Source organism: Leguminivora glycinivorella, chromosome Z (assembly GCF_023078275.1).
Source record: "Leguminivora glycinivorella isolate SPB_JAAS2020 chromosome Z, LegGlyc_1.1, whole genome shotgun sequence".
NCBI classification, from domain to species: Eukaryota; Metazoa; Arthropoda; class Insecta; order Lepidoptera; family Tortricidae; genus Leguminivora; species Leguminivora glycinivorella.
Window position 1 is genome coordinate 19,428,120 of NC_062998.1, and position 27,478 is coordinate 19,455,597.

Below are 27,478 nucleotides of genomic sequence, written 5' to 3' on the forward strand. Positions count from 1 at the left end.
CGGAGGAAACGGAGAACCGGTCGAAGTCATGGTGAGCCAGGGGAGAGGCCTTTGCCCAGCAGTGGGACACTTAAATAGGCTAACGAAAAAAAAAAAAGGTTTTTGAGTAAAAAGGAAAATGGGACTAAGATTGTATGAGGTATCAGTAACCCCTTACCTCTTAAAAAGAGATATATGCAGACATAGGAATCCGTGGGGCACATTTTCTTGACAGGTAGAGACTTCCTATATAGATCATTAAATTATCGATGCTCGCTCTATATACTAGTGACATTGTGTATGTTTTTTTGTTAATAATTATTGTTCTCAAGACAAGTATGAAATATGGAACCAATTCTGATGGTTTACTGTAACAATACTTAGTAGATGGATACCAGTGGCGTGCACTTCATAAAGACAAAAAGACACTGCCTACCCTGCTGCAATTACCATATCTGGCCTTTTAAATTCATGTTTCATAGTATTATAAGTACATTGTCCATGTGAACCAAAATAAATAATTCAAATGTATATGTAATGGCTCCATCTATCATTATCGCACCGCAACGATGCGATGTGCGAACGATGACACTAGCTCCGCTACGTGCCTTTCACGGCAAAGACAGTAAACATTTCGGTCTAAAACGTTAATTGTGTGCGTGCGGAGAGCTCTGTAGTTACGCTTATAGAGTGTTGTGTGAGTTCCTATAAAGACATGCACACATTGTTAAAAGTAACGCACACAAACAAAGGCCTAAGACATTGTCTAATACCTACTCTAAACTAAATCCTTGACGCGACGACGACGCCCGACGGTTCCCGAATAGCTCCGAGTTTCGAAGATTATGCGACCACTTTAAAAATTAGCATTACTTATGGCAATGAGAGCAAATACGAAACTTTTTTTTTTGTCGATTACCTTAGTTGGGCAGGTTCATAGGGCAGGTTTGTTTACACTAGTTTACAGTTACAGTTTTTATGCATCCGGCCCGCCATTGTTTAAATCGTTTTGTTGTGTCGATGTGATAACGTGTGTCGGCGAATAAAAAAAGTGTTTAAATAGGAATAATTAACAATATAATTGAAGATTTAAGCTGTGAAAGTTGTACTGTGGTGTGTGTTAAACAATGATTTTTCAAAGCTTTTTTTCATTTAAAAAAATTGGAGTTTGTTCAAAAAATCAACCCGTTTTCGGATATTTGAGGTGGTTAATCACCACGTCATAATTAACCCACTTTACAACGAAATCAATACCTATGCATGCAGCAGCATTTTTGGTAAGTTAATTGCTTTTACTTATTTTTGTCTACCCTGTCTCAAAACTCTGTGCACGCCACTGATGGATACAAGTCTCTAAAAAAAATTTTCACCATCACACCAACTGGTAAAGGCTTACGTTCATCGGCATCAGGCTATTCGAAAACAGATAGTAAAATTGCATTTTATCCACAAGAGTGCAAAGTAATTTCATACAAATTTTAACTTGATATCTTCAGCTGGCTGGCAAAATTTACCTACAAATGATGATTTTGAATCATAAAATTCATAAATATTGAATAAATTGATAGATTTGTTTTACTTTGATGTTTTAAATATAGTCAGTATTTTGTTCGTGTTGGTATGGTGGAAAATTTTGTGTTTCACTCGGTGGAAAAGTTTGTTCAGCCTTCGTGCCTTGAAACCCTCGCAACGCTCAAGATTCCACTTTAATCTTTGTAATAACAATATTGGAATCTTTTGCTTGCTCGGGTATCAATATTGACACTTGCGGTTAAACTACAACTTTGCCCCCTTGTAAAACAAATAACTAATAATTATCAATATATGTCAAAAAAAAATGACAATTCAAATTCAATCTGTGCCTAAACAGCAACAATACTTATTTTATCTGACTGTAGAGTGTAGTTGTGTCGTTTAACTTTAAACTCGGTAAATCCAATTAAGGTTTATTTTTTTTCAAATTGCATATATTTTTATATGAAATGAAATGAAATGAAATGAAATATTTATTTTCCAAGTAGGCATATTACAATGCGCTTATGAACGTCAAATAAAGCTACGCCGGCTCTAACCCTACGCCTCAGCCTCGAGAAGATTTCAGTCCCCCCTCAGTTGGAGGGGGGTATCCACTATGGGACCGGCAAGAAACTCGGCGGGCCACTTCTTTTCAAAACATTACATCTTATAATTAACATGCATTAAAAAAACGAGATACAATTTAATCAGCAAAAGTATTCATCAAAAAAAAAAGAAATATTAAATTAACAGACTAGGTACCTACTCTATGGAAATTCATACAAAGCTACTATGATTAATAAGAGATTTTAGAGATGTATAGTCTCTAAGTGTTAAAGTACAGTCATGGACTTTAATTGTTGATCCAATTGTAGCCCATTTTATACTAGACACGTCATAGCTTAACTATGCTTAACTATGGTGTGTCCAGTATAAAATGAGCTAGAAGTGGATCAACAATTAAAGTCCGTGACCGTACATCTAAAAAAAAGAAAAAATATGCATGATGAAAACAAAAAAAAAACGAACTGATACAAATAAAAGTTAACTAAAATAACTTTAGAGTTGTAAAAGACTCTTGATGTCACAACTAAAGAAAAAAAATAGATATACTTAAACTACTTTTTTCCTTGGAGATATACATAATCAACCTTAAAGTAAGTAGAATAGATTTACCCGAGTTTGAAGATAAGCGACACAGTTATTTGTAATAGTGGAATATGGTAATGTAAGTAGCCCATACACTACATGTATCTTGACAGTCAGTGCGAATTAAGCAAGCTTTCATTCATAATTGTCAGTAATTACCTGGCCATCTAAAAGATAAATATTGCTCATATTTTCCTGTCTCTTTCGAAGTGGATATAAAGCGTGAAGTAATTGGTACATTTGTACAAAGTTGTTTTGTAATGAAGTCAAGTGATTTGTTTTCATTTTTGGCATATATTTTAATCGCTTTCAGTGAGGTTCGGTTGTGAAAGTGTGGTAAGTGCGGTAACAGTGTGAAAAGTAAACAGTCGGGAGGTACGGACGTCATCACAGGTTGCACAAGCAGGTCAGCAGTATCGATCCCGCTGTTCCTGGAAAGTAGGCGGCAGATCCACGCTGCCGCGCGTTACCGTGAGCGACGTGCTCCCGGCCCCGTGAACGACCACGTCATGTCACGTTTCAGCTAAAATGTGCCACCTCGCCGGTTTTCAATGAGGGTTGTTTTTTAATAGGAAATATTGTGCAATGCTCCGAGTTCGAGGCACACGTAGTAAACCAACCGCTTTGAAACAACAATGTCATATTGGATTGGATTTTCATAGATTATTTGTACGTAACTATTAACGATGTTAGTGATCATCATCGAGATTTTTAGCTGAGAAACCACTATTCACTTTTGCTATTAAATCATATTATATCACATAGTCATTTTAGCTCGGCTGAATTAATATGTATTTAAGTAGAGGAACGGGAGTACTGTTAAAGCAACACACTTTTCTTTATCTTTAGTTATATTCCGGATATTACATTTTGTGACATAATTTGTTCGTTCTGTTTGCAATGGTTTAAATAATGAATAACTGTCAAAGTGTCATTTTGAATTTACTAAATATACATAACATAAATGAGTGAATTTACTAGTCACCAGTCGTAAAACGTTACTAAGCATGTGATACTGATATACTAAAAATATAATTTCACATTAAGATTGATTTTGTTTACCAACGAGATTAGATTAATAGTGTCATAAACATTTATAAGCCGGATACAATTTTATAGTCGCCATATTTATTTGAAAACCAGGCAAGTACATCTGCAGTGGCATATGTTAAATTCAGAGTCGACCAAACAAGAGCGAGTCGGACTAGCACACTGAGAGTTCTGTACCATCACACTTCTTGAGGTCCCCTAGTAGCGATAGAAAAACCCTTAACCCTTTAAACTTACATCATGCTCGTCTGTCTCTCTGGCCGTATATCATATCTACTTTGCTCAAAAGAAATACCTAGCATTAATAGGTAAATATTAAAAATCGTACACATTCCACTCCATCTAATGAATAAAACGTGGGGTACATCTTGGATACATCATTATAAGTACTTAATAATTTGAAATAACGATTTCATTGACTGGATAGATGATATGGCCCGATGATTTATCAAAACTCTGTCCGTAATTTACTATGTAAGAATTTCCGCCACCAATTTTTTGTATCAAAAAAGATTATCGATATCATTATCTTCCTCCTTGCGTTATCCTGGCATATTGCCACGGCTCATGGGAGCCTGGAGTTGGATTTGACAACTAATCCCAAGATTTGGCGCAAACACTAGTTTTTACGAAAGCGACTGCCATCTGACCTTCCAACCCGAAGGGTAACTAGGCCTTATTGAGATTAGCCCGGTTTCCTTCACCGAAAAGCGACTGGCAAATATCAAATGACATTTCGCACATAAGTTCCGAAAAACTCATTGGCACGAGCCGGGGTTCGAGCCCGCGACCTTCGGATTGAAAGTCGCACGCTCTTACCGCTAGGCTACCAGCGCTTTTTTATCGATATCGATATCTTTCGTCAAAAATTCACAAATACCAATACCATATCCTATGAACCGTTGTTGCGATGTGGTGTAGTGTCCTGCCTCAATTAGAATAAATATCTTATTAGTTTATACTTTAGCAATCACCGTTGTTGTACAGATGTAGTGCGAAAAGATTTTCACGGAAACTGACGAACGTTTCATGCTATTTCAGTCGGTTTCAGTACAAGAAGTACTAACGTTGATCGAACTAGCACGATATGGAAACCAATTATGCACTACATATGTAACCAGTATGCACTAGCATAGCATCCATCACCACATCAGCCGTGACTGCGACTCACCTCTGTGGACAGCGTTGAACCTGTCTTCCACCTTGGAGCGAAGGGAGTCCAGCTCGAACGCGGCCGCGAACCCATGGTCCACTGACCGACTTTTTGACCTGCAACAGCAAATTATATCTTTTATTATTTTGTACACTAACAGTACCAATCAAATTATTTCAAATACAAATCCTTCTGCCCAAGTTAGATTATAATAAATATAAACAACTGACTTAAAACGAAGACAAGAATAATGTTCGTCTTTAATCTTTTATAATCCAGTAAAGCTGATGTCATGTAAGACGAACGTTTAAGTATACCATAATTAGTTATATCTGGGTCGAGTCTGCCTAGGAGCAGTTAAAAACTATAATTAAACTAGTTCTGTTCGGCATGACGGTTTGCAAATAATACGCTAGTTCGATTATGAATAAGTAAAATTCGAACGTGAACAGACCAACGTATTTAAACTTTCCAATTGGACGAACTAGTATTTCAGGAGGATATAGCTAACGAATGTAAATTCATAAATGATGTTAAATAATTGGTAATGTTATTTTTCAATGTGTTAGATAGAAATAAAGTCACCAATGCATGAATTTATTCCAACCCGACCCGGAAACAAAGCTGCATGAATTGGCGAATGTCATAAAACGGTATTCATTCTCTTATGTCTGATACATGTTCATTGTTCAGACTATTTATCTAAAAAAAAAAATGAAAAAAAATATATATAGACAAGCTATAGCTTACTGAGACGTGCAGTGAAATAGTGTGGTGGTGTATAGTTACCTCTTGAAGGACTGGTCGATACTCTCCGCGCTCCGCGACAGCTGCTGCGACGCCCGCCTAGACCTGCATGCAATACAGACCACTTGCTACACACAGGCATGGCATGCAATACTTCTACCAATCAAAACTATAACAAAAATGTGATTCTATTATAATTATAGACACACACTTTTATAAACATGAAAACATAATGTTGAAAAATATATAAAATAGTATTGATGTAGGTAAATGAATGGATAAAAGTATTTTCAAAGTGACATCAATCTCCAAATATAATTTAATGACGACTGTGAAAACACTCTCTATAACGTGGACGAAAAATAAATATAGCTGGCGTGTTCGGTGTCATAAACTTAAATCAGCTCAACAAACATGTTTATGTGATTTGGTATGTACCATGGCTGCAACATGTTATGCTGGCATTACAGAAACCGTAAGACGCATTAAATATTTGTGTGATTGTATACTTATGAACTGTATGTTGCGGTGAATAAAGAATCGATATGATGAATCTCGCGTATGCTCAGATAACCGTATTGTTGTCTCGAGCAAGTTAATTTTGTAAATCTGTTCCTAATCATGAAAACAGTTAAGAAAGATTGTTGTCTGACATATCATATCACCTAATCTTTCAAGCACAAAGAACTGCGTGGAGCCAAACAGTAGCGAAAGGACACTCAATTTAATGACCACCAGCTTGCAAACTTGGCTATTTTAACGATTTCCTGAATATGAATTATCATTAGTCATTGGCATTGCACATTACACCTAACTCGTGGCTTCAAGGATATACAATATTTAATACAAGTCTGCTGCCGCTTTATTTATACATTAAGGCGGTTGTGTAGAGTGTAGCTGTAGGTGGCTTTAAACTAACAATCGCTATATGTAATGTCCTTTTTTGCAAAAAAAAAAAAAGCTACATTACAGTTCCAAGGCATCGTGAATGAGCTCGATATGCGTGATCGGGATTTTGTGATTTAATAATTTTTTCTACTCCCGTACTGTTATTCGTGAGTTACAAGGTCGTGCATAGAACTTTAAAACCCTACATAAAAAATGTCAGGACAAGTCTATCTAGTCTATACCCTGAAAACATTTAGTAGCAGTAGCACGATATAGCTGTTGTTACAGTTCAGTAAATACATTGCTACCAACTTAACAAACCAATTCGCAGAGTCGAGACTCCTTCGTTTTCTGCTGCGTTCATTGGCGACGCGTCGAATCGCATTCAAATGTATGAGAACTCGATTCAACTCGGCTCGATTCGTCTTAGTGGCCAGGCTTCAAAGAACCATACCATAGACAGTTTTATTTTCATGTTTGCACTCAAACTGCATATTCAAAATGGTAGACGGTCCACTAGATAACTAAGATGACTGAAAGTAGGTATTTCTTGAATTTATAATTTTCTTTCAAAATAAGTGCTTGGTCGTAGAAAAAGTATTGTATGCAACGGTGTTTAACTGAGTCAAAAAATGCTCGTGGCGTCTTTATTAACAATTTTCGGCTTCGCCTCAAATTGTTACCCACGCCACTCACCTTTTTTGACCTCTTTTAACCACCAGTTGCATAAAATACTATAAAAAAACCTGCTCGCAGAACTCCACAAGAGAATAAAATTTTAAATTATGTACTAATTGTTAGCTATTGTGCATTAATTTTTACAAACTGCAAATTTCTCTGCAAATCTCTAGAGAAAATCTTAAAGATTGCTAATTTATTTTTAGCAACAGTATTGTTATAGTCAGTTATAGACTAACCTCCTTATTCATAAACGTACTCTAAAGTTATCAAGCCTATAAAGTTCGTTAGTCCTTTTCTATCACACTAATACGTCGGAAAGGGACAAACGAACTTTATCGGCTTGATAACTTTAGTATACGTTTATGAATAAGGGGAAATGACTATGACAAGCGCTGAGCCTACTTTACACAGTTTAGCATGGCACACATTTTCTGAAAACCATCGATGCTCATATCTAAATAATTACGAATATTTGAGTTGTTTCTACAATTAACTTTATAATGTTTATGTGCCGGATCCATATTTCATAACACTTTCGCTACCAAGAACCCGACTGTCGGGCACACCGCTCGTAGAAGCGTAGCCGATTACATGGGTTTCCCCGTATGTAGCGAAAATGTCGTAGCGCCGCGTAGAGCCCGGTTTCGAAAGTGATAAGAGATATCGGACGTTGTATAAGTACCTGTTGTGTTATGTTATGATTTTATGAATCAGCCTTGGCTATTCGCAAGAATAAAGGGGGAGATGAGCGCTAGTATGTTTACTAGTCGTAAGTAGGGGCGGGGGAGGCGAAGCTCGCCCTTGACACTCGCCTCTCGCCCGTGCCCGCGCCCGTGCCCGCTACACGCTACTCGTAGCAACCGCAGACCACAAGTACTTGGTGCGGCGCCTACCTAACAACTGGCAAGAGCCCAACGTCAAAACAACTTATACTACGAAGTTAGTATAAAAGACTGGCGCTGCGACGTCCCGTCGTTATATTAAAAAGCTTTCGTGCGAGTTTTCTCTAATTAGTGGTATCTCGTATGCTTATTCAAAACATAAGGATATGTTTCCACACAAAACAGTCAAGGTGACCTAAAAATAAATCAATGTTTGTAATATTTGTTTAAAAACGCCAAGTTTTATTTTCAGCTGTAAAATCACTCGTCATATTATAGCATAATATAGATATGCCAGTTGTTTTACCACAACCCAATGAAAGAATATCTTAGCTTAACAGAAGTACAGACGTTGAAGTTAACCACAGCACAGTGTAATGAGATAGCGTCGGATAAAGTAACACTGCTCCCACATACCTACTAATGACTAACGACTCACTAAAGTGCTCATTTGTAAACTTTATCTGCTTGGTCAATGTTTATGAACGGTCAGTAATGGTTAGGCGCATATCACGCTGTCGTCACGTCGTTGCAAAGTGAAATGCGTCGAATTTGCGTGCGGCTACGTCGTCGGTAATAGTGCGGTTATCTCGGTCCAAAATGCATCTACGTATGTACAATCAGTCAATCACCTCTAGTAATAAGTAGGGGAAAGTTGCGATCATTGGACCAGCGCTTTGATTGGACCACTTAAATATTTCAAAATCTAATCGTGCTGGATGGAATCCGGTAAGGTACAAGGTGACCTTAGGCCTCACCTTGGGCCACCCCGTATCCTCAGTCCCGCCTCGCTTCCCGGAAAAGAGTGACGCGTCCAAGTGTGTTTCGAGCGCTGTTGGAGTTAAATTACGCGAAGGATTAAAATCACGAAAGTATAAATACATTGGCAATTGAATTTGTGTGTTGACGTGTAATGCTTAAACATTTATTAACGAGTTTCCAGGCATTTGTTTTCTCTATTTTTTAATATTTTAATTTGTGATGTGATACCTAGTTGCTATCAATGGACCACCTGTGGGTTCTATCATCGGACCGGTCCAATCATGGCACCTTTTTTTTTTTAATTATTCACCCGTGCGCAAATAGACCATATGTAAGAAAAACTAGTACATATGAAAAGAATATATATATTTTTAATTATAAAATTTGTATAAAAAATATTTCATTAAAATATTTTTTGTCGATTTCCATAAGTTTCTTTGATTGGACCATTGGTCTAAATTTCCTAAGTCCATTGATGGCGACTTTGTGGTCCAATGAAGGCGACTCAGATAGCACATGACGGGAGTATGTCGCCGCGAGATAGATGCCACGTCTTCTTCTAACTGTATTAATGACATAAGGACGGGTAGTCTATCTCGCGGCGACATACTCCCGCGGCCATCATGTGCTAGGCCTACTGGTCCAAAGAAGGCAACAGCTTATGAAAACCTTTTCACGATTTTTCTCTAAATTTATTATACTTTCTTTATTGTGAATAAGGTAATTAATAAATAGATGTCAAGAATTAAAACTTCTCAAACTAGTTTTATTTTTTGACTTAAACTCAATGAATTATAGAGCAGCGAAGTTAAGTGGTCCAATGATAGCAACCTTCCTCTATGTATGTATACATGTCGGAAAGTATGTTCAAGGTATGCAAATCAAAATCGTTCACATATTCTTAGAGCTGGTCGTACAAAAATCTATACACGAACAGCATCTTCGTCGAAAACAGTGGAGCCTGGCGTCCACTAAGGCGGAATCGAGCCGCAACGAATCGAGTTCTCATACATTTGAATGCGGCTCGAAGCGTCGCTAATGGACGCAGTTTCATAAGGAATGCAGAAAGCGAATTAACGCTCGACTCGGCACCCTAGTGGACGCCAGGCTTTAGAACACGATTTAGTCCTGTAAATCGCACGTTCGCACGGAGAGGTAGACCCGATATGTTGCTACCGTGAGTATTTTGTCTACAAGTCGAGATTTCACAATACAAGATTGAGGACATTGAGGTTATAACTTGCAATTAAATTATAGATATAACTACTCAGATTGTAGGATGAATTATAACCAAGTATTCCTTATGCACATAAAAAAGGTATTTTCTATTAAACTAAGTAATGATTACCATATATGACATTTATTGTGATAATGAACGAGATGCTTTTTCTAGTTACACAGCAACGTATCAGATCCTGTAATCATATCAATAAGAAATGATATGAGGGACGCTGTTTGATAATGTCCATTGATAATGTATGACAGGGCGACTGGGGCCCATTTGTCGAAGCTACAAGTTACAAGCGGAAGTCTCTTTTCAACATGTCATATTAGACATTGACAACCTACAAGTGATTGTAACTTGTAGCTTCGAGAAATGGGCCCCAGTGGCCCGTTTCTCGAAAGGTACAAGCCTTGTATTACAAGTGTGTTGCCATGATAACCCATACGATTTGACAGTTCGCGCACTTGTAATACAAGGCTTGTACCTTTCGAGAAACGGGCCCCAGGGTCGGTGTTCGTCTTAAAAATACACTACCCCTGACACACGGATACGGCTTAGCCATAATATAAACAGATATTACGCACAACGGGAAATTATGCAATAAAAAAACGTGCTAATTCAGTCTAATTGAAGTAATTACAGTGTTCGATTGAACGCCATTTGTATAACGGAACGGACTGATGTCATGCAATCATTGTACAATTGGCTTACTCTTCAATAGTAGCATTTTTTTTCAACAATTTAACAACAGTAATGAAACAACAACAAGCTTGTCTAGCTCTGTCGTTAATAAGTCCTGCTTTGCAGTCATTAATTTATGGCCTTTATGTTTTCTATGCCGAGTCACTGAGCGAAGTAATTACCCAAAAGGATTTTTCTCGGATGCGTTAGAAGAAAAGCATTTTATTGTAACCCATTTTTTAATATTAATCGATAAGAGAGTCGATTCAGAAATTTTAGATGGAAGAAACTCAAATGTTGAGTCAACATTAGTTATCCATACTAATATTATAAATGGGAAAGTGTGTGTGTCTGTTTGTTTGTCCGTCCTTCACGGCAAAACGGAGCGACAAATTGTCGTGATTTTTCAAATGGAGATAGTTGAAGGGATAAAGAATGACATAGGCTACTTTTTGTCTCTTTCTAACGCGAGCGAAGCCGCGGGCAAAAGCTAGTTTCCTATAACTCGACCATGTTCGTCTAAAATGGGAAATTAAGTAATTTCAGAGGCATCACCATCTCCAATGGAGCAGCGATGCGGAAATCCCGGTAGTAACTAGTAACATGCGGTTATTGAACATATTACAGATATATAGGTGTGTAGAAAAACAAGGAAAGTAACCAGTAAATAATTAGGCATTATGTAGCAGTCTCATAATCATAAACTACTATTACATACAAGTTCTAATTACAAACTTTGTAAATATTATTATAGATTATTTCAAATCCAAGCAGTAAGCACTTTATCCACATCCTCGATCACAAGCGCTTTCGCAACGGATCAATTACTGAAATGCAACGTATCAAACGAAGCCGATTATCATTATTATGAAAAAAAAGACAATTCCTAGTCCACGTAGTGCAACGACCAAACAATAGGTAAAGTTCATATTAGTCGCATAGCATCTCATCATCACTCGATACGTTACTTGAGAGCAAACACATTCTAAGTAAATATTCTAGTAAGTAACCGTTGCGTTGGGGGCGCTGTTCACTTTCTAGAGGCACAAGTAAACCGAAATATTTGTCAAAAAAAACTAAATGTAAACCGACTTCCTTTGGTCATCGTGTTGACCGGCTGTCCAAGGCTAACGATACCTTGCAAAAGAAAGGTTCCGATCTATTTCAAGACAAAAAATCTATGGTATAAATCCGCCTCGGAGATATCTACATAGGAGCACATCCTAAGAGTAAGTAATTAACGCGAAGACATTATATTTACCAAGCAAAATATACTTTTTAATAAGAAAATACACAATGATAATGTTAACGATAATTGAAAAATGAGTATAAGGTCATAAGGCACGTTCAGTGATGGTAGTGTAAACTTGGTTGACCTTAATGACTACAATGTCCTTCATTACACTGTAACTAATATAATATAGATAGTCTAATAGGAGCACTACGTGACCTAAGAGGCACACCTATGTGGTCGCCTATACACATTTGTCTTATTTTATTATCAACTAGCCATGAGGCTCACATTGTATCGCTACAGTATTGTAGGTACTTTTTAACAACAGGACGATAGAAGTGCAGTAGCACGAATAGGCATTTATACGTTTTAACAGCGGATTTAATTTTTTTAAATCGTAACTGGGCATTTTCGCGAGAACAATCACCAATTTTTTTTTCTACGGTAGGAAATTTTATGTTTTTCTTACTCAGAATCACGAGCCCTTTCGATCTAGGACAAAAAACAAGAGACAAAAAAATGGTCCCAAAATTTTCTATTATATTGCATACTTTCCACTTTGTAACCAATGTACAAAGTGTTTGAAAAATGGTAACGAAGTGGAAAAAATATTTAAATTTGAGACGCTTTTTTCCGCCAAGTAGGATGAAAACGGCTCGTAATTCTGAGTAGGAAAAAGATTACATTTACCTATTAAAAAAAAAAGTTTTTGAATCTTTTTTCGCGAAAATGCCCAACTAGTTACATAATTATGGTAAATTTAAGATGGTTATCGTTAACTATCCGTTTTAGAACCAAGGTTAACACTGAGATGCCACAAATAGTGGTTTTAGAGGATCGAATACAATGCAATATTCGGTCGAATACCGAAGATTCAGCAATATGACGAATATTCGTGGTATCTCTGATAATGACACTTTGACTAACATTATTATGTTAAACTTTTGATCATATATTAGCCAATTCAGTTAAGGAGTAGCAAATGAAATGACTTATTTGATAATTCGGGAGTTAGGGAAACTACAACAAAACATTCCAACGTCCTCTGTGACAGAATAGAAAACGTCAAAATTAGGTAATCATATAGTTAAGTTGGAAGTACACAGAGAGGTGCGCGGCCATCCACGATGCTTGTTTACTAATTGCGCAGCTCCACAATTAGTCCAGTGCCGTCCACAAACGAGCGCAATTGGCGCAATGGAAAGGAAATGAACATCCATCCTCGAATACACGTACACGCGACGCAAACGATACCACTAACGTCCAAATTGTGTGTATCCTCTATCACTGTTCAGAAAATCATGTGAACTTATCTTCTAAGTGTTTGATGGTGGGCACAACGGAAATAGAATGACTAGATATATCTATTTTTAATTGTGACCTGACCTAATAAAAACCACGTATAAGGTTCTTTGCCTATAATAGGCGGACGCGTAGTCGGTGAACCAAGGCGGGCAGGCTATTACGCAAATCTAGATACTGATTTAAGCTGAAAGGAAGTCCAATATTAGCGCCAAAGATGTCAAGATAATCACTTCATGCTGGCAATGATTGGAAATTTCCTTTTTGCATCAAGCATCCCACTCACAATTTTCTCGCCGGCAAATTCATGTCGCTGACGTAAACTAATAAAAGGCTCGAGTCCTTGCCTTTTATTAGTTTACTTATTTAATAACAGAATATATTACGAATATTATGGATCGATATTTGAAGTTGTCAAATCAAAGGAATAAATTGCTTTCGTCAAAGTCGACAAACCTACAGTACGATACGCATGTAGGTGCAAATAGAATTAACTTCTCACAGCGTAATCCATTTACCATATAAGGGCATATTATGGTAACGACCAACTACAGCGTCTACATTTGCAATAAATAAATACGAATGTGACACACATACAGCGCCGGCCCGCGCACTCGATCAGGGTAGAGCGAGATATAGTTTTGGCGCCCCCTTGTTTAATCATAGATTCGCTGTGTCCATCAGAAAGGTCCAAATAACGATTTGACTAGGTAAGTAGGTAAAACATTTCACATGTATTCGCACAGATAGAAATTGTAAGCGCAAATTTTTCCTATTACTTATAGGGGGGGGGGGGCTTGATTCTATAAAAGCCCCTGTCTGTGATAAAACAAAAGAGGCCAAAGACCAAGCTCTGGCAGACCAAGAAACCGATAACTGATAACAGTCGGATTTGAGCTTTAGTTCAGGGCCAAGGCAAGGCATGGGAGAGAAAAGCAAATTGCAGCAATGGCCAACTTGGACAGACATGGAGAAGTCGAGAAGTTCGACTCTAATTGCAAAACTGCGGAAGAGCAAAGCTTGGAATTAAATCAATTAAATAGGTTAATTATGTTCTCATGTTATTCGGCCTTTGGCATATTTTGGGGTATTTAGATTTGGTTTATTAGAAGTGCGTTTATCATCACACTTACGCTCCTTTGTCTCATACAAAATTGCGCCTGTGTGAGACGTTTTGCGCCTTTGGCTTTAAGAGGAACTCCACTTTGAATTGAAACACTGAGCGTTTGGATAGCTACGTAAAATTGTCTTTGTCGTTCGGCCTCGCAACAATGTGGTTCGTCAAGAGCTAGAAACATCTTTCGCGGCGCCCTAGCAACAGTAGCAACGGCTCGACCCTATTGAATGTTGTACATGGTGGCATAGTGGTGCAACTTTTCACATAATCTGAATCACAATCACAAATCTAGATTTTCAATATCTTAATAAAATTCATTTCCGGCTCCTCTCGCCATTTTGGGCTATGTGCGCGCCCACGCTGAATGACGATTTTGGCGCCCCCTTACCATTCGGCGCCTAGAGCGGCCGCTCCACTCGCTCTACCCTTAATCCGGCCCTGCACACATACATCTCGCAAGCAGAGCATGAATGCGGCCGTCCTTGTGTGCGGCAACATTGTCAGCGGCGACCGGCGAAGCTGCGGCTACCTCGCCATGACACATGTAGGCCGGCCTCTTTCCGCGGTTCCTACTCTACACCAGCGGTCACACGACGTCCGCGGCCACTTCCTACACCCCACAAATCTCTCAAACAAATAAATATTTGGTGTACCGTGTACTTATGCATGTACGTCGCCGTAAGTTTAAAGAGTTTGTTTATTAAGCCTAGCTGTCAATTCAGTAGCATGTTAGTTTTTAGAGGAGCTTTGCTTGTATTTGTTTACATAATGAAAATGAATCAATTAAGAGTGAGAATTTAATAAAAAAAAAAGGCCGATCGAATTCTCCATTCTCTTAAAAAAATATACTTGTTAAAGCCGGAATGCCAGGAAATTAGGAGCAAACAAAGATCGTGGCTTCGGTAAAATGACGGATAGTTCTTAACAGTGAAATCAATAAATATGAAGCATTACGCACAACTTACGTTAGTAGGTATATGTAGAGAATAGATATTACTGATATTAGTGATCTTAGCCGATTACCGAGTATACGGCATGGGATTCATACATTTTTAATCAAATTATACATATAATGCGCAAATGGTTTGTTGTATTTTTGCTGTCTATTAGTTAGGGACAATAATACTAATAACTATGCATCGTTCGGTCGAATACAGAATAGTTGTTGCCGAATATTCGGGGCATCTCTAATAGACATTAGACATATGAACGAATTGCGTCGTTGGCTCCTAGCCAAAAATATAACCGCAATTACATTTCTAATGAAAACAATAACATTAAGGCGATAATTATAAGAAACTTGTTTACACGTAAATAATTATTGTCAGAATTAAAAAGATAATTGTGATCTAGATGTAGGTAATGAACTAATGATTCGAAAACCGTTGGCAAAAATTAAACACGTTGTAATTTAGACCTATTTTTCTCTACTTTTGTAAACACTGTAAAAAAACTCCTGTTTTTAGGGTTCCGTAGTCAACTAGGAACCCTTATAGTTTCGCCATGTCTGTCGTCCGTCCGTCCGTCCGTCCGTCCGTCCGTCCGTCCGTCCGTCCGCGGATAATCTCAGTAACCGTAAGCACTAGAAAACTGAAATTTGGTACCAATATGTATATCAATTACGCCAACAAAGTACAAAAATAAAAAATGGAAAAAAATGTTTTATTAGGGTACCCCCCCTACATGTAAAGTGGGGGCTGAAATTTTTTTTCATTCCAACCCGAACGTGTGATATATTGTTGGATAGGTATTTAAAAATGAATAAGGGTTTACTAAGATGGTTTTTTGATAATATTAATATTTTCGGAAATAATCGCTCCTAAAGAAAAAAAAAGTGCGTCCCCCCCCCCTCTAACTTTTGAACCGTATGTCTAAAAAATATGAAAAAAATCACAAAAGTAGAACTTTATAAAGACTTTCTAGGAAAATTATTTTGAACTTGATAGGTTCAATAGTTTTTGAGAAAAATACGGAAAACTACGGAACCCTACACTGAGCGTGGCCCGACACGCTCTTGGCCGGTTTTTTGTAACTGTAAAACAATGTCTATAGACAATAATTTAAAACTCTGTTGGCAACTTTCCGAGACGTCCAGTCTAACACAGGTTGCTAAATTGCTAATTTTGCGAACACATTTCCCATAATACACATCAGTGGGTGACTGTGAGTAGCAAGCTCATAATAAAATCAACAGACCGAAGACGCCGCGACGATGTCTACCGAATCTTAATTTAGCAATGTGCATTACTACATCTAACAGCTCGCTATTACTTAAAAAAAAAACAAGAAAGCTGCCGAGTTATTTGATGTTTCACATGCATCGAAACAGAATACTAACGTCACGTTACTTAACACGAACTATTGAAAAACTATGTCCTATGACCGCGCCAGGAGTTAGTGTCGTTTATGATGCAAATTTATGACCGCCATACTGTGTTTCTATTCTGAAACGCACATCATTGTTGTCAACACATACAGTGTTGTTTATAAATATAGTCAATATTGAAGATAGATATAACTACTATAAACTGCAGCTCATCGTAACCTGTAGGTGAAGAAAAAAGATAGTTTGTATTTCATTTTTCACCACACCACTGGACAAAATTGCATTCTATTCAAAATAGTGCAAAGTAATTTTTTCATACATATTTTAACTTGAAGCCCAAACGTGGATGGCAGAATTAACGTTAAAATGATGACTTTGAATCACAAAATGTTTAATAAATTGACGAATTTGATTTTGTTTAATGTTTTATTTGTTGTTAATATTTTCCTCGTGTTGGTGTAGGTAGTGAAAAAGTTTGTGTGACTCGGTGGCAAAATCTGTTACCCTCCTCGCAACGCTCAAGATTCTACATTCTGAACCACTCGCCTTCATTAAGAAGTTAATAGAATTACTTTGGAATCATAATCAATAGGACTTGACAGAATTTATGACAATAATATGTACATACAATTACATACACGCTTAATTGAATGCCAGTAATCTTAATTTAATTGTAAGTGATGCGCATTACTGACAAAACTGCGTACCAATCGTAATACTAATTTACCGACATAATATTTTTAACACGTGAATATAATTTATATAAAGCAAACAAGTGATCATGGTTACTTGGTCTAGTTAAAAAATATAGTATAATAGGTGAATGCACGATTGCGAAATCATAGTGATACGGAGGCCGAATGATGATGAAACTATAAGTTAAGCTCGAGTCGAGCGGCTAACGTCGTGGCAGACTCGGGCCCGCGCGGCGCTGCCCAAGTTGTCCCAGATTAGGCTTCTATTATTAACACCTTATATTAAAAAGGGTCTATTGGCTCTTCAAATAATGTTTTTTTTAAAGCATGAACCTATTTTAAACCGCATAAAGTAGTTTTTAAAAACAATAAGGGCCCCTCCTTTCTCACTTAGCATCTCACGAGGGTAGCATCGGGCCAAGTTGTATGGAAAAAAAAAGTCGACGCTTTGCCATACAGAAGTGAGAGGGGGCCCTAAGAGTAAACTATACCACATGTTTTTTTAGGCATATATTATACTAGCTTTTACCCTCGGCTTCGCTCGCGTTAGAAAGAGACAAAAAAGTAGCCTATGTCACTCTACATCCCTTCAACTATTTCCATTTAAAAAATCACGTCAACTCGTCGCTCCGTTTCGTGAAAGACGGACAAACAAACAGACACACACACTTTCCCATTTATAATATTAGTATAGATTTTTTTGTCACTGGCCAGCCACATTAGAGCACAGTGCACACGCAAGGAAACGTCCGTAAGGCGTATTTAGGGTCGCAGTCATCGAAAACAATGAGGAGGACTATAAATATAATAATATAGTGCGACAAAGTGACGGTTTACAGCAAACCTACGATAATGTTCATTACACTTACATTAAAATATAGCTTTAGCTATATAGTTTTCGAGTAAAATGGCTGTGACATATAGAGAGATAGATGTCAGACTGACGAAACTATTTTTGGTTTAATTTGGTTACGGGACCCTAAATACACGTGCTATATGTATATCAACGTTATGTATATATACAAGCGAAATTCTACAGACTCTATGTCTAACATATGAGTCACATCACAAGTCAGACATGTTTTAGAATCACTATTTTATTAATTAATAAATCAGTCCCTACATCTTCGGAAATACAGAACTAAACACATACAATACAATTGTATTATCTCTTATCTGTCTGTTTACATTATCCCACTGACCTGAACCACTGAAGTGAAAAATAGGTCAAGTTCGGGAGAAATGAAATCGTTATTTGAACATTTTCTAGAAAGGTTTTAAATGAAAGTGCTGTTCTGTGTTTGTAATGTTTAAGAAGCCTGTCCCGTAGTAGATTTGTTTTTCGTCTACTTCACGAAGCGGACGTTTCTCATAACGATCTAAACTTTTAAATGTTATTCTACTAAGTATGATGGATAAACGGGATAAGTTGTTTGACGTATATTGTTATTTAACATGTGTATTGTTGTGTAACATGTTATTTGTTCTAGTGACTATGATATGAAAGTGACTCTCCTCAAGATTGGCACATTGGTACTTTGGTATAAAAATGCGTAGGGTAAACTCGCCTCATTCGGTGACACGCCTAATTCGGTGAAACAACCAAAAATCGTCTTTCGGAATAGTGCTTCAAAGCTTGTATCATTGAATTTGGCGTGTCACCGAATGAGGCGAGTTTACCCTATGTTCTGGCTACCTGACTCATGAATGCTAAGCTTTTACAAATTGCAAATCAGGCCTTATTTGTAGCGTACAAGAAATAAGAACCGATTTAAAAAAAAAACAAAAAGTATGGCAGTGTTTCTTTCTCTATTTATTACAACTGTTGGGTGGAACTATTGTTTACCTTCAAGTATTCCACATTAGGATGTAAGTACGAGTAATGTTTGCGGATCTTATTTTTACATGTGGGCGATGGTAGAGGCCGAACTGGTAGTAGGAACGAACTTGCAACGGTTAATCGGCAGGAAGAATGCTACTGGTTACCTGATTCATACACAGATTACATGTAGATTAAGATTGTGATTTATTTACCTTTCCTGTTACTGACATTGAAAAATTTTATATGTAATGTTATTTTTATGATAAATACTAAAAACAGTCAAGTGAGAGTTCGTTGGACTCGTGCACGCGGAGTTTCATAAAAACTTCAAATGATCTCATGTATCTCAGATTGCCCCCTCTTCATATATTAGGAAATTTCCTTAAGCAAATACAAAATGTTAACACTTTCAATGTTCCCGGGTTAGTGTCGTACACAAAATATTCTTGTGACAGACATTAATCGCGCAAAATTGATATGATGAGTTGACTGCCGTTGTTGAAAACCTACCTACGTTAAATTAACTAAATAGAACACGCTAAATCAAGCGCCAGTAAATATCTTGTGTGTGACTGGTAAGAGTATTAAGCACGAGTATTCATAACTATTTATTCATTTGTTTTACATGAACGCAACTGACTTTATGATCTCAGAAAATCTTTTAAGCACGTGCAAGATATACACATAGTCGTATGGTATGTACCTACAGATAGTACGCATCACGTAAAAAACGAACATAATGTAGGTTGAGTGAAGGTATGAGAATTGGCTAGCCACGCTTGGTAGCCACCGTGACCCAGAGAAATCATGGCAGGTACATATACATATGTTCATAGGTATAGCTTCTAATGAAACAGTTGGCTTATCCGCTTACTTATTAAGAATATTTAAACCAATGTTTAAAACAAAAATGGAGCATTGGAAAACAAAAGTTCTATGCCTACTTTTGCATTTCATTTGGTTAAGTATTTTTATAAACTTAATTCGTTTAACAACATAATTCATAAATATAAATGTTATGTTGACTGTATTTTACGACCCCGTCTTACGATTGATGTGTAACATATTGGATGTTGACGTTTAATTACAGCTAAATTATTATAATCTAAAAACAGTTTTATTACTTTTACGAAATAGAATAAGGGACATATCGGCATTATTGAAAAACTATCGTCTTGTTCTGGCAATTAACAGTGGTGCGCGGCTATTTGTCAGAGATGCATGCAGTGTTACTGTTTTTATTTAACTCAGTGTAGCAGTGTACCTACGAATAACTACTACGCATCATGAGGGGATATTTCGCCATTGCCTTCGGGAGAAAATAGACCCGATATTATTTGTTTATTTTTAGAAACACTTTATTATTACTAGACTAGAAGTTTCGTACACATTGCAGAAGAAATTGATAAAGTTAATGTTTAAACTACAAACAATGCGATTAAATCTAAATTGATTTGCGATATCAGCAGCTGCTTAAGGCGATAACGTGTGCTATGCTATACTGTGGTTTGAAATGCATTAATTATTTCTTGTTTATTTATTACCTAATATACTTATGCGAATATTACACGATATGCAATACAAGAAAATAGTCTAGTATGTACATAATATCTGGCCGCTCCGAATGCGATGACTAATAGGAAGAACATGATGTACTACTGTATTTTTTTTATTATTATTCTTATATCGGACTAAAGGCCAGTTGCATCAACCACATTTGACAGACACATCATCGGTCACGCAGCAGATGTCTATGGAACTTCCCATACAATAAAAATTTAACGAACGCTTTAACGGTGACAGACGGTTTGATGCAACCGGCCCTAAATCACAAGGAAGGTTATATGCACTGTATGTAATTACTAATTAACCATACAGCAAAAATAGATTAAACATACCTACTCTTTATTAAGAATGACTGGGTAAAAAACAATACTTTATTCCACATAATATAATATAAATTATTATAAATATAACAGGGACGAAAATGCGGCATGGCGGGCATAAATATTTGTATAAGTCATGTTTCAAGAACAAAAACTGTATACTTGTACAAAGATAACATAATGCCCACGTAAATCTAGATAGCGTCTGTTACTAATTTATCAAGATGACTAAAATCATAAATTTGTCACGTAGGTACACAATTCAGTACACACACACTCTCCGGCAATCATGTACCTATCTAGCCTACGCGACAAGAAATAAACACTTACGTAAACCGCCAAATCAAAAACACCAATCCAATTTTTTATCAGCAACCAAATATTTATATACTTTATAAAACAATAGTTATTTATTTTACAAGGGGCAAAGTTGTTGTTTAACCGCACGTGCCAATATTGATACCTGAGCAAGCAAAAGATTCCAATATTCCAAGATTCAAAAAGTGGAATCTTGAGCGTTGCGAGGGTATCAAGGCACGAAGGTTAAACAAACTTTGCCACCGAGTGAAACACAAAATTTTTCACCACACCAACACGAACAAAATACTGACTATAAAGCGTCAAAATAAATCAAATTCATCAATTTATTCAATATTTATGATTCAAATCATCATTTATAGGGAAAATCTAGCAGACAGATTAAGACATCGAGTTAAAATTTGTATGATATTACTTTGCCCCCTTGTGGATAAAATGCAATTTTGATAGATTAGATTACATTAGATTTCTTTATTTCATGATAAAAATTACACTATAAATTTGCTATATGTCAAAATTATGTTTATCTTCTCATCATGATCGTCAAAAATTACATAATAGATTCGAAATAAAAATAATTGTGTCTCCCAATAAGGATCGTCATTTACAAAGAAAGAAAATACACATGCCAAGCTAAATAAAATTAATAAATTAAGTTACAATATCATGAAATTATCACGAAGCAAGAATAGTACATTTCGATACAAGTGCGAAAAAAAAGAAGTTCGAAACGAGTGGCGATAAATTAAAACACGACCGAAGGGAGTGTTTTAAATCGACACGAGTTGCGAATTTCCTTTTCGCACGTGTATCGAACGACGTTTTTCAGTACAGATGAGCCTCCGAAGTTTCGACCTGGCATATAATGAACCACTTCTCGAACTAGTGCGTAAAAAAACGACCATCTGTACTGAAAAATATTATATAACAGAGAAATATAGGTATCATAATATAATCGGTCATTAAAAATTCAAATCCATGTACTCATTTACAGAGTACAGGGGGTTATCTAACAAAAGGTTTCTCAATTTGCGCTTAAATGCTTCGTCACATGGCTCATTTCTCAGATCGGCAGGTAAGTGCTCGTAGTAAGTAGGGTCGATGACTCGAGGGTTCTTTCTTGAAAGTGCCATGCGACGGGGGACTGTTCTCAGACGGCCTGTAGATCGAAGCTGTTTGCCCGGAAAGTCAATGCGTGCAAATTGGGATATATTATGTCTAACATACAGCAGTACGTCGAACAGATATTGTGAGTAGTGCGTCATTATACGTTAAGAACCGAAGAGCTCTCTACAAGGGTACCTGCCTTTTACACCGGCAAGTGTACGTATTGCGCGTTTCTGCATTACAAGGACTCTTTTTGCATCAGTTGAATTGCCCCAGAGCAGTGAGCCGTATGCCATGATAGAATGGAAATGCGCAAAGTACACCTGCTTTAAGGCTTCTGCCGAAATAAGAGGCCTCAGTTTTCTCAACGCAAACGACGCACCACCCAACCGATCACAAATATTGTCTACATGGCACTTCCAATTTAGAGTATTGTCAATCAGGAACCCTAGAAACTTACTCTCTTTGCACATGGTCATTGGAAAGTTAGCCATGCAAGGTGGTGGTTGAACCTTTCGACCAGACAATAACATAACATTCGATTTGGAATAGTTAAGTAACAGTCCATTTGCTGAGAACCATGACTGCAACTGGTGGCAAGCGTCATTAATGTTTATTGCCAGCTGGTAATAAGAACTTGCACTAACCAATACAGTCGTGTCATCCGCAAACAATACAGGCAAGCCAGCTTCAATGTTCGACGGTAGGTCATTTACAAATAACAAAAACAAGGTATTTCCAAGGGACGAACCCTGTGGAATACCTATATTTATGCTACCTATGTCAGACTGAATTGACTTGCCGTCAGTGAGTATTTTCACGACTTGTTTGCGGTCTGACAAATAAAAAGAGGTAAACAGCTCATGAGCTGTACTATCCATTCCGTACATCTTCAATTTCTTAAGCAGTAATTCGTGACTAATGACGTCGAATGCTTTTGACAAGTCACACAGTATTGCGGCGATCTTATCCTTATCGTCTAACCCTGTCATGAATGTCATGATAGAATCGAATATCCTATACGTCGCGGTGGTTGTCGACATTTTTTGTCGGTATACGAACTGGTTTTCCGTAAGTAGGTTATTCGATTCTAAATGAGTCATAAGGTGAGACGACAGGATTGATTCTACCATTTTAGAAATGGTGGGTACTATTGTAATAGGCCTATAGTTGTTGACGTCACACCTGTCGCCCTTACCCTTGAAGACTGGACAGATTCTCGTGTTTTTCAGCACATCTGGATACGTACCAGTTTCAAAGATAACGTTTATGAGGATATCTGCTTTCGAATAGCAAAGAAAGCCCAGTTGGTGTGGTGAAAAACATTATATATCAATTAAAATAAAAACATCTGATAATCCAAAGCAAAACGACAAGTCTGAAGCTTGGCTGGATATCGAATATAGATATAGACTCATTTTGTACCTAATTATATGATTTGAGGTAGGTAAAAAGGCAAAACTTAGTTTTAACGCAACAGGAGCGAAAATTATAAATGGAAATTACTCCTTTCAATTTGGAAATTTTAGTTTAATATACTCGTGCTATTAAATAGATTTATCGAAAAAAAATTGCCATTAAGAGCCACTCAGTTAGAAGATGTTGCGAAAAAATCTTTAAAATCGAGGTGCCGCTCTCGATTGTTTCCTCCTCCAAAACTTAATCAATCGGAATAAAATTTGAGAATCTGAATAACAATGAAATAATCTGTGTCGGACCGTTTAGTTTTTTTGGCTAATTGTTACCAATTTTGAATATCACATCTTTTTTGCACCATAATGACAAAGGCCGTTTTTGGAAATTTTTGATGCCCTCTAGCGTCTTTAAAAATCAAAATATCAGAAAATCAAAACGGTCCGACACCGATAAAAAAAAAAATCTGTGTTGAAAAAATCGTTGTTTTAGCTTCAAAAACCAGGGAGGAAATAGTCGAGAGCGTTTGTATGGAAAATTGACCCCTCCCGTTGCGTCTTAACGAGTCAATAGGGCCTAGTAGACAGAGTGCAGGCTTATTGGGAAATCAACACGAACCAGTTGCAAACCTCAGCACCCATAGCCACTTAGCCAGGAGTGCGACCGTTCACGCTCCGTAGCGTATCGTAGTTATCCGTCTCTATCGCTCTCCCGTATACGACAGTTGCGTATCGTTCGCCACATTTCGCGTTTTATTTCGAATTTTAACTAACTTTAAATCCATAATAGAATAAAATTTATAATAAAACAAATACCACAGTTATTAAAAAAGAAAACACTCGCAGTACTTATTGGTGGGGTTACGTGACCCTGAAAGTAACTAATGCCACTAGAGCAAACGCAGATATGAACAATCATGCTCCATTAGGTCAAGGAAATCAGCTATAGATATGGAGAACTATTTTATTAAAACTCTTATTTCCTTTCTATTATTACCTACTTACATCCTGTACAGTAGGTACAGTGTATTGGTATAATATAAAATAATGTTTAAGACTCCTCTACACGCGTTACTGTTCACATGTGTAATGAATGTAATGATTGCCGTAGTTGTGAAGTTGCCACTTTCGCTTATAGTGATTGTTACAATTCGATTTAGCCTATTGTATAATCAACGCAAAATAGTACCATACAACAATCGACATAAATTAAGTTAATAACTCACACGTAGGTAGGTACATTAGGTATAGGTACAAAAGTGTGAAAAAGCACGGTCTGTTGAATGTTTTTATTACTAACCTGTTTTTGATGTTATCAGGTACGAATACATTCCACCAAGATGGCCTTTTTTGCCTTATGTATACAGGGGTGTCACTTTCCTCGTCAGTGTCGTTCCCTCCTCCTGATTTTCGTCTTTTCTTACGCTCAAGTTGCAGGCGTGCCGCCCAGGATCGACGGCGACCTTTGTCACTGAACCCCTCTGCCCCCACGGATACTGACAAGGAAGCCCGACGGGGGGGATCAGGCGGAGGGCCGTCGAAATCGCTCAGCTGTCTGTATCGTTCAGCGAAAGCTGCGTCTGACGCTCGCCGACCGTTAGCCGCCGTTCTCGGAGTATCAGCAAGTATCATATCCGAAAAGGCTTCGTCGTCATCAGTATCGGGCGTGAACGGTTCGTCGCTAAAGCGCCGCGGAGTCTCGTCGATGGACTCTTGCAGGCTGGCAAGCGGCAGGCTGGGGCGGTGCGAGCGGAGCCCGCGCGGCGCGCGCCCCGGCCGGCCCTGCAGTCGAGCCAGCGCCAGCGGCACTGGTGGCTCTGTTAGCGTGGGCTCACTTCCACTCATCATGCTAGATATCGGTGCACTTCAAAAGTTTTCAAATAGTCTTATTTAAACTGCATGTCGGTTGCTACTCCACCATTTTCAAGATAACGTTCCATATAAAACTGCAGTAATTTACCACCAAATAAGATAACGTTACGGTCCTGGCATACATGTGACAACGGTAATCGTATTGTAATAGGTATGAACTTCAAAACACATATAAAAGCATATGTGTAATCAATCAAAAGGAAATGTTGTGAAACCAATATGTACGAGTAGAATATATTAAATGAAGATGAAGATCGAAGCATATGAAGTAAGAATACACGTAATTATAAAATTTGGAACGGGGTTTTTGAGACAGCGGTGGATCCTCAACTGGGATAACTATAAAGTACTTACTAAATGACTCTGTAAAGTACCTAACCGTTACTATTAAAACATTAGTGGCAGTCGCAGGCTAGTATAATATAATTCCTGTATAGGTACTAAACAATAAGTAGATATTGAAGCGAAGTAGCACTCCGCGATATTGTCCGGCTGACGAATAGTCTCACTTTACCGACAATGCGTTAACTAGTTAGCGCTAATGGCAGCCAATGAATGGCTAAATTAAACCGTAACGGTACCTACAAATTCACTATGTCACTTACAATTATACGGTTCTAATTTATCAGTCCATTTCAATACGATGAATTATAAACGATTTCCATGCATATTATATCACAAAAATAATCGCTCACTTTACAGAATGTGAAAAATCGTTAACATCAGAATTCTTTAACGGAGATATGACTGATAGATACATGTGCAATAAGCACTATTTCCATCCAAAGTTCACAGGACAGAGAATTTATGTGTCGAATTTAGAATAAGTTTGTGAACGTAATAAAGCAACCGAAAAATCTAATACCGTAAAAAATCATCAAAAAATATTCGTCTATCATTTTTAAGCCATCATTGAAAGAGGCCTAAAAATAGTAGTCTTTCTTTATGTGACATTTAAAAGCGTATAGAGAATAAGAGTGTGGGATTATAATGCGAACGAAGTGGGAAAATGCTGAGTAATGGCATAATTTGTTGACTGAGAGTCTGATATCGTATTTTCTCTCCGCAAAAGTAGAAACACTATCGATTGTGGTCTAAATCGAGTAAGGCAGTACGGGCGCTACGAGTATGCCTTAAGCAGGTGGTATAGCTTTCGTAATTGCATAGATAGTATGCGGCCGGCGGCGCGCGCGCAAGCGCAACCCGGGTTATGCGGGGAAAGTTGCCATTGCCACCTTCGCGCATAAATGGATTTCGTTTTATACTTTGCTAAATGGTTCTATTGCAATATGTTTATTTTTAGATAGTACTGTAAACCTAGATTGTAGTTTAAATGGCTGTAGACAGACCGAAAAATATGAAATAGGAATCAACACACATCCAGTAGAATATTTGAATCTTTACTGTTAAGATACGAACTTATTTTAAGATAACGTATTCGTTGCTTCCTACACAAACATAATCACGTTCAAGTTTTCCTTTATGCGCCAGCAAGGTCACAATCCAATTTAGAATACTGTCGCTGAAACTACACCAACAAACTTAACCATATTATCGAGTTTGTTTTATCGATCCGAAATATCCGAATATCGGAAAATCTTCAGAATGTGGAAATTGGCTTAAAGAACTTGAGCGCATTGTGAGGCTGCGAGTTCACTGTGATGACTCATAAGTAT

General features: G+C 37.4%; 1 protein-coding gene across 13 annotated transcripts in view; it reads right to left on the reverse strand.

Moving 5' to 3' along the window:
• The window catches only part of LOC125241351 (TLD domain-containing protein 2), a 99,063-nt gene that overhangs the window by 60,402 nt on the left and 11,183 nt on the right, over positions 1-27,478 (reverse strand). For 9 of the 13 annotated variants that reach the window (XM_048149776.1, XM_048149781.1, XM_048149784.1 and 6 more), the window contains 3 exons: positions 25,231-25,876; positions 5,636-5,698; positions 4,865-4,962 (listed from right to left, as the gene is read on the reverse strand). In XM_048149776.1, the coding sequence (XP_048005733.1) occupies positions 4,865-4,962; positions 5,636-5,698; positions 25,231-25,778 (709 nt within the window). In that variant the 5' untranslated portion in view covers positions 25,779-25,876. Of the gene's footprint in view, positions 1-4,864; positions 4,963-5,635; positions 5,699-25,230; positions 25,916-27,478 lie in introns of all 13 variants that reach the window. The other 4 variants (XM_048149782.1, XM_048149794.1, XM_048149778.1 and 1 more) reach the window with 3 other exon arrangements.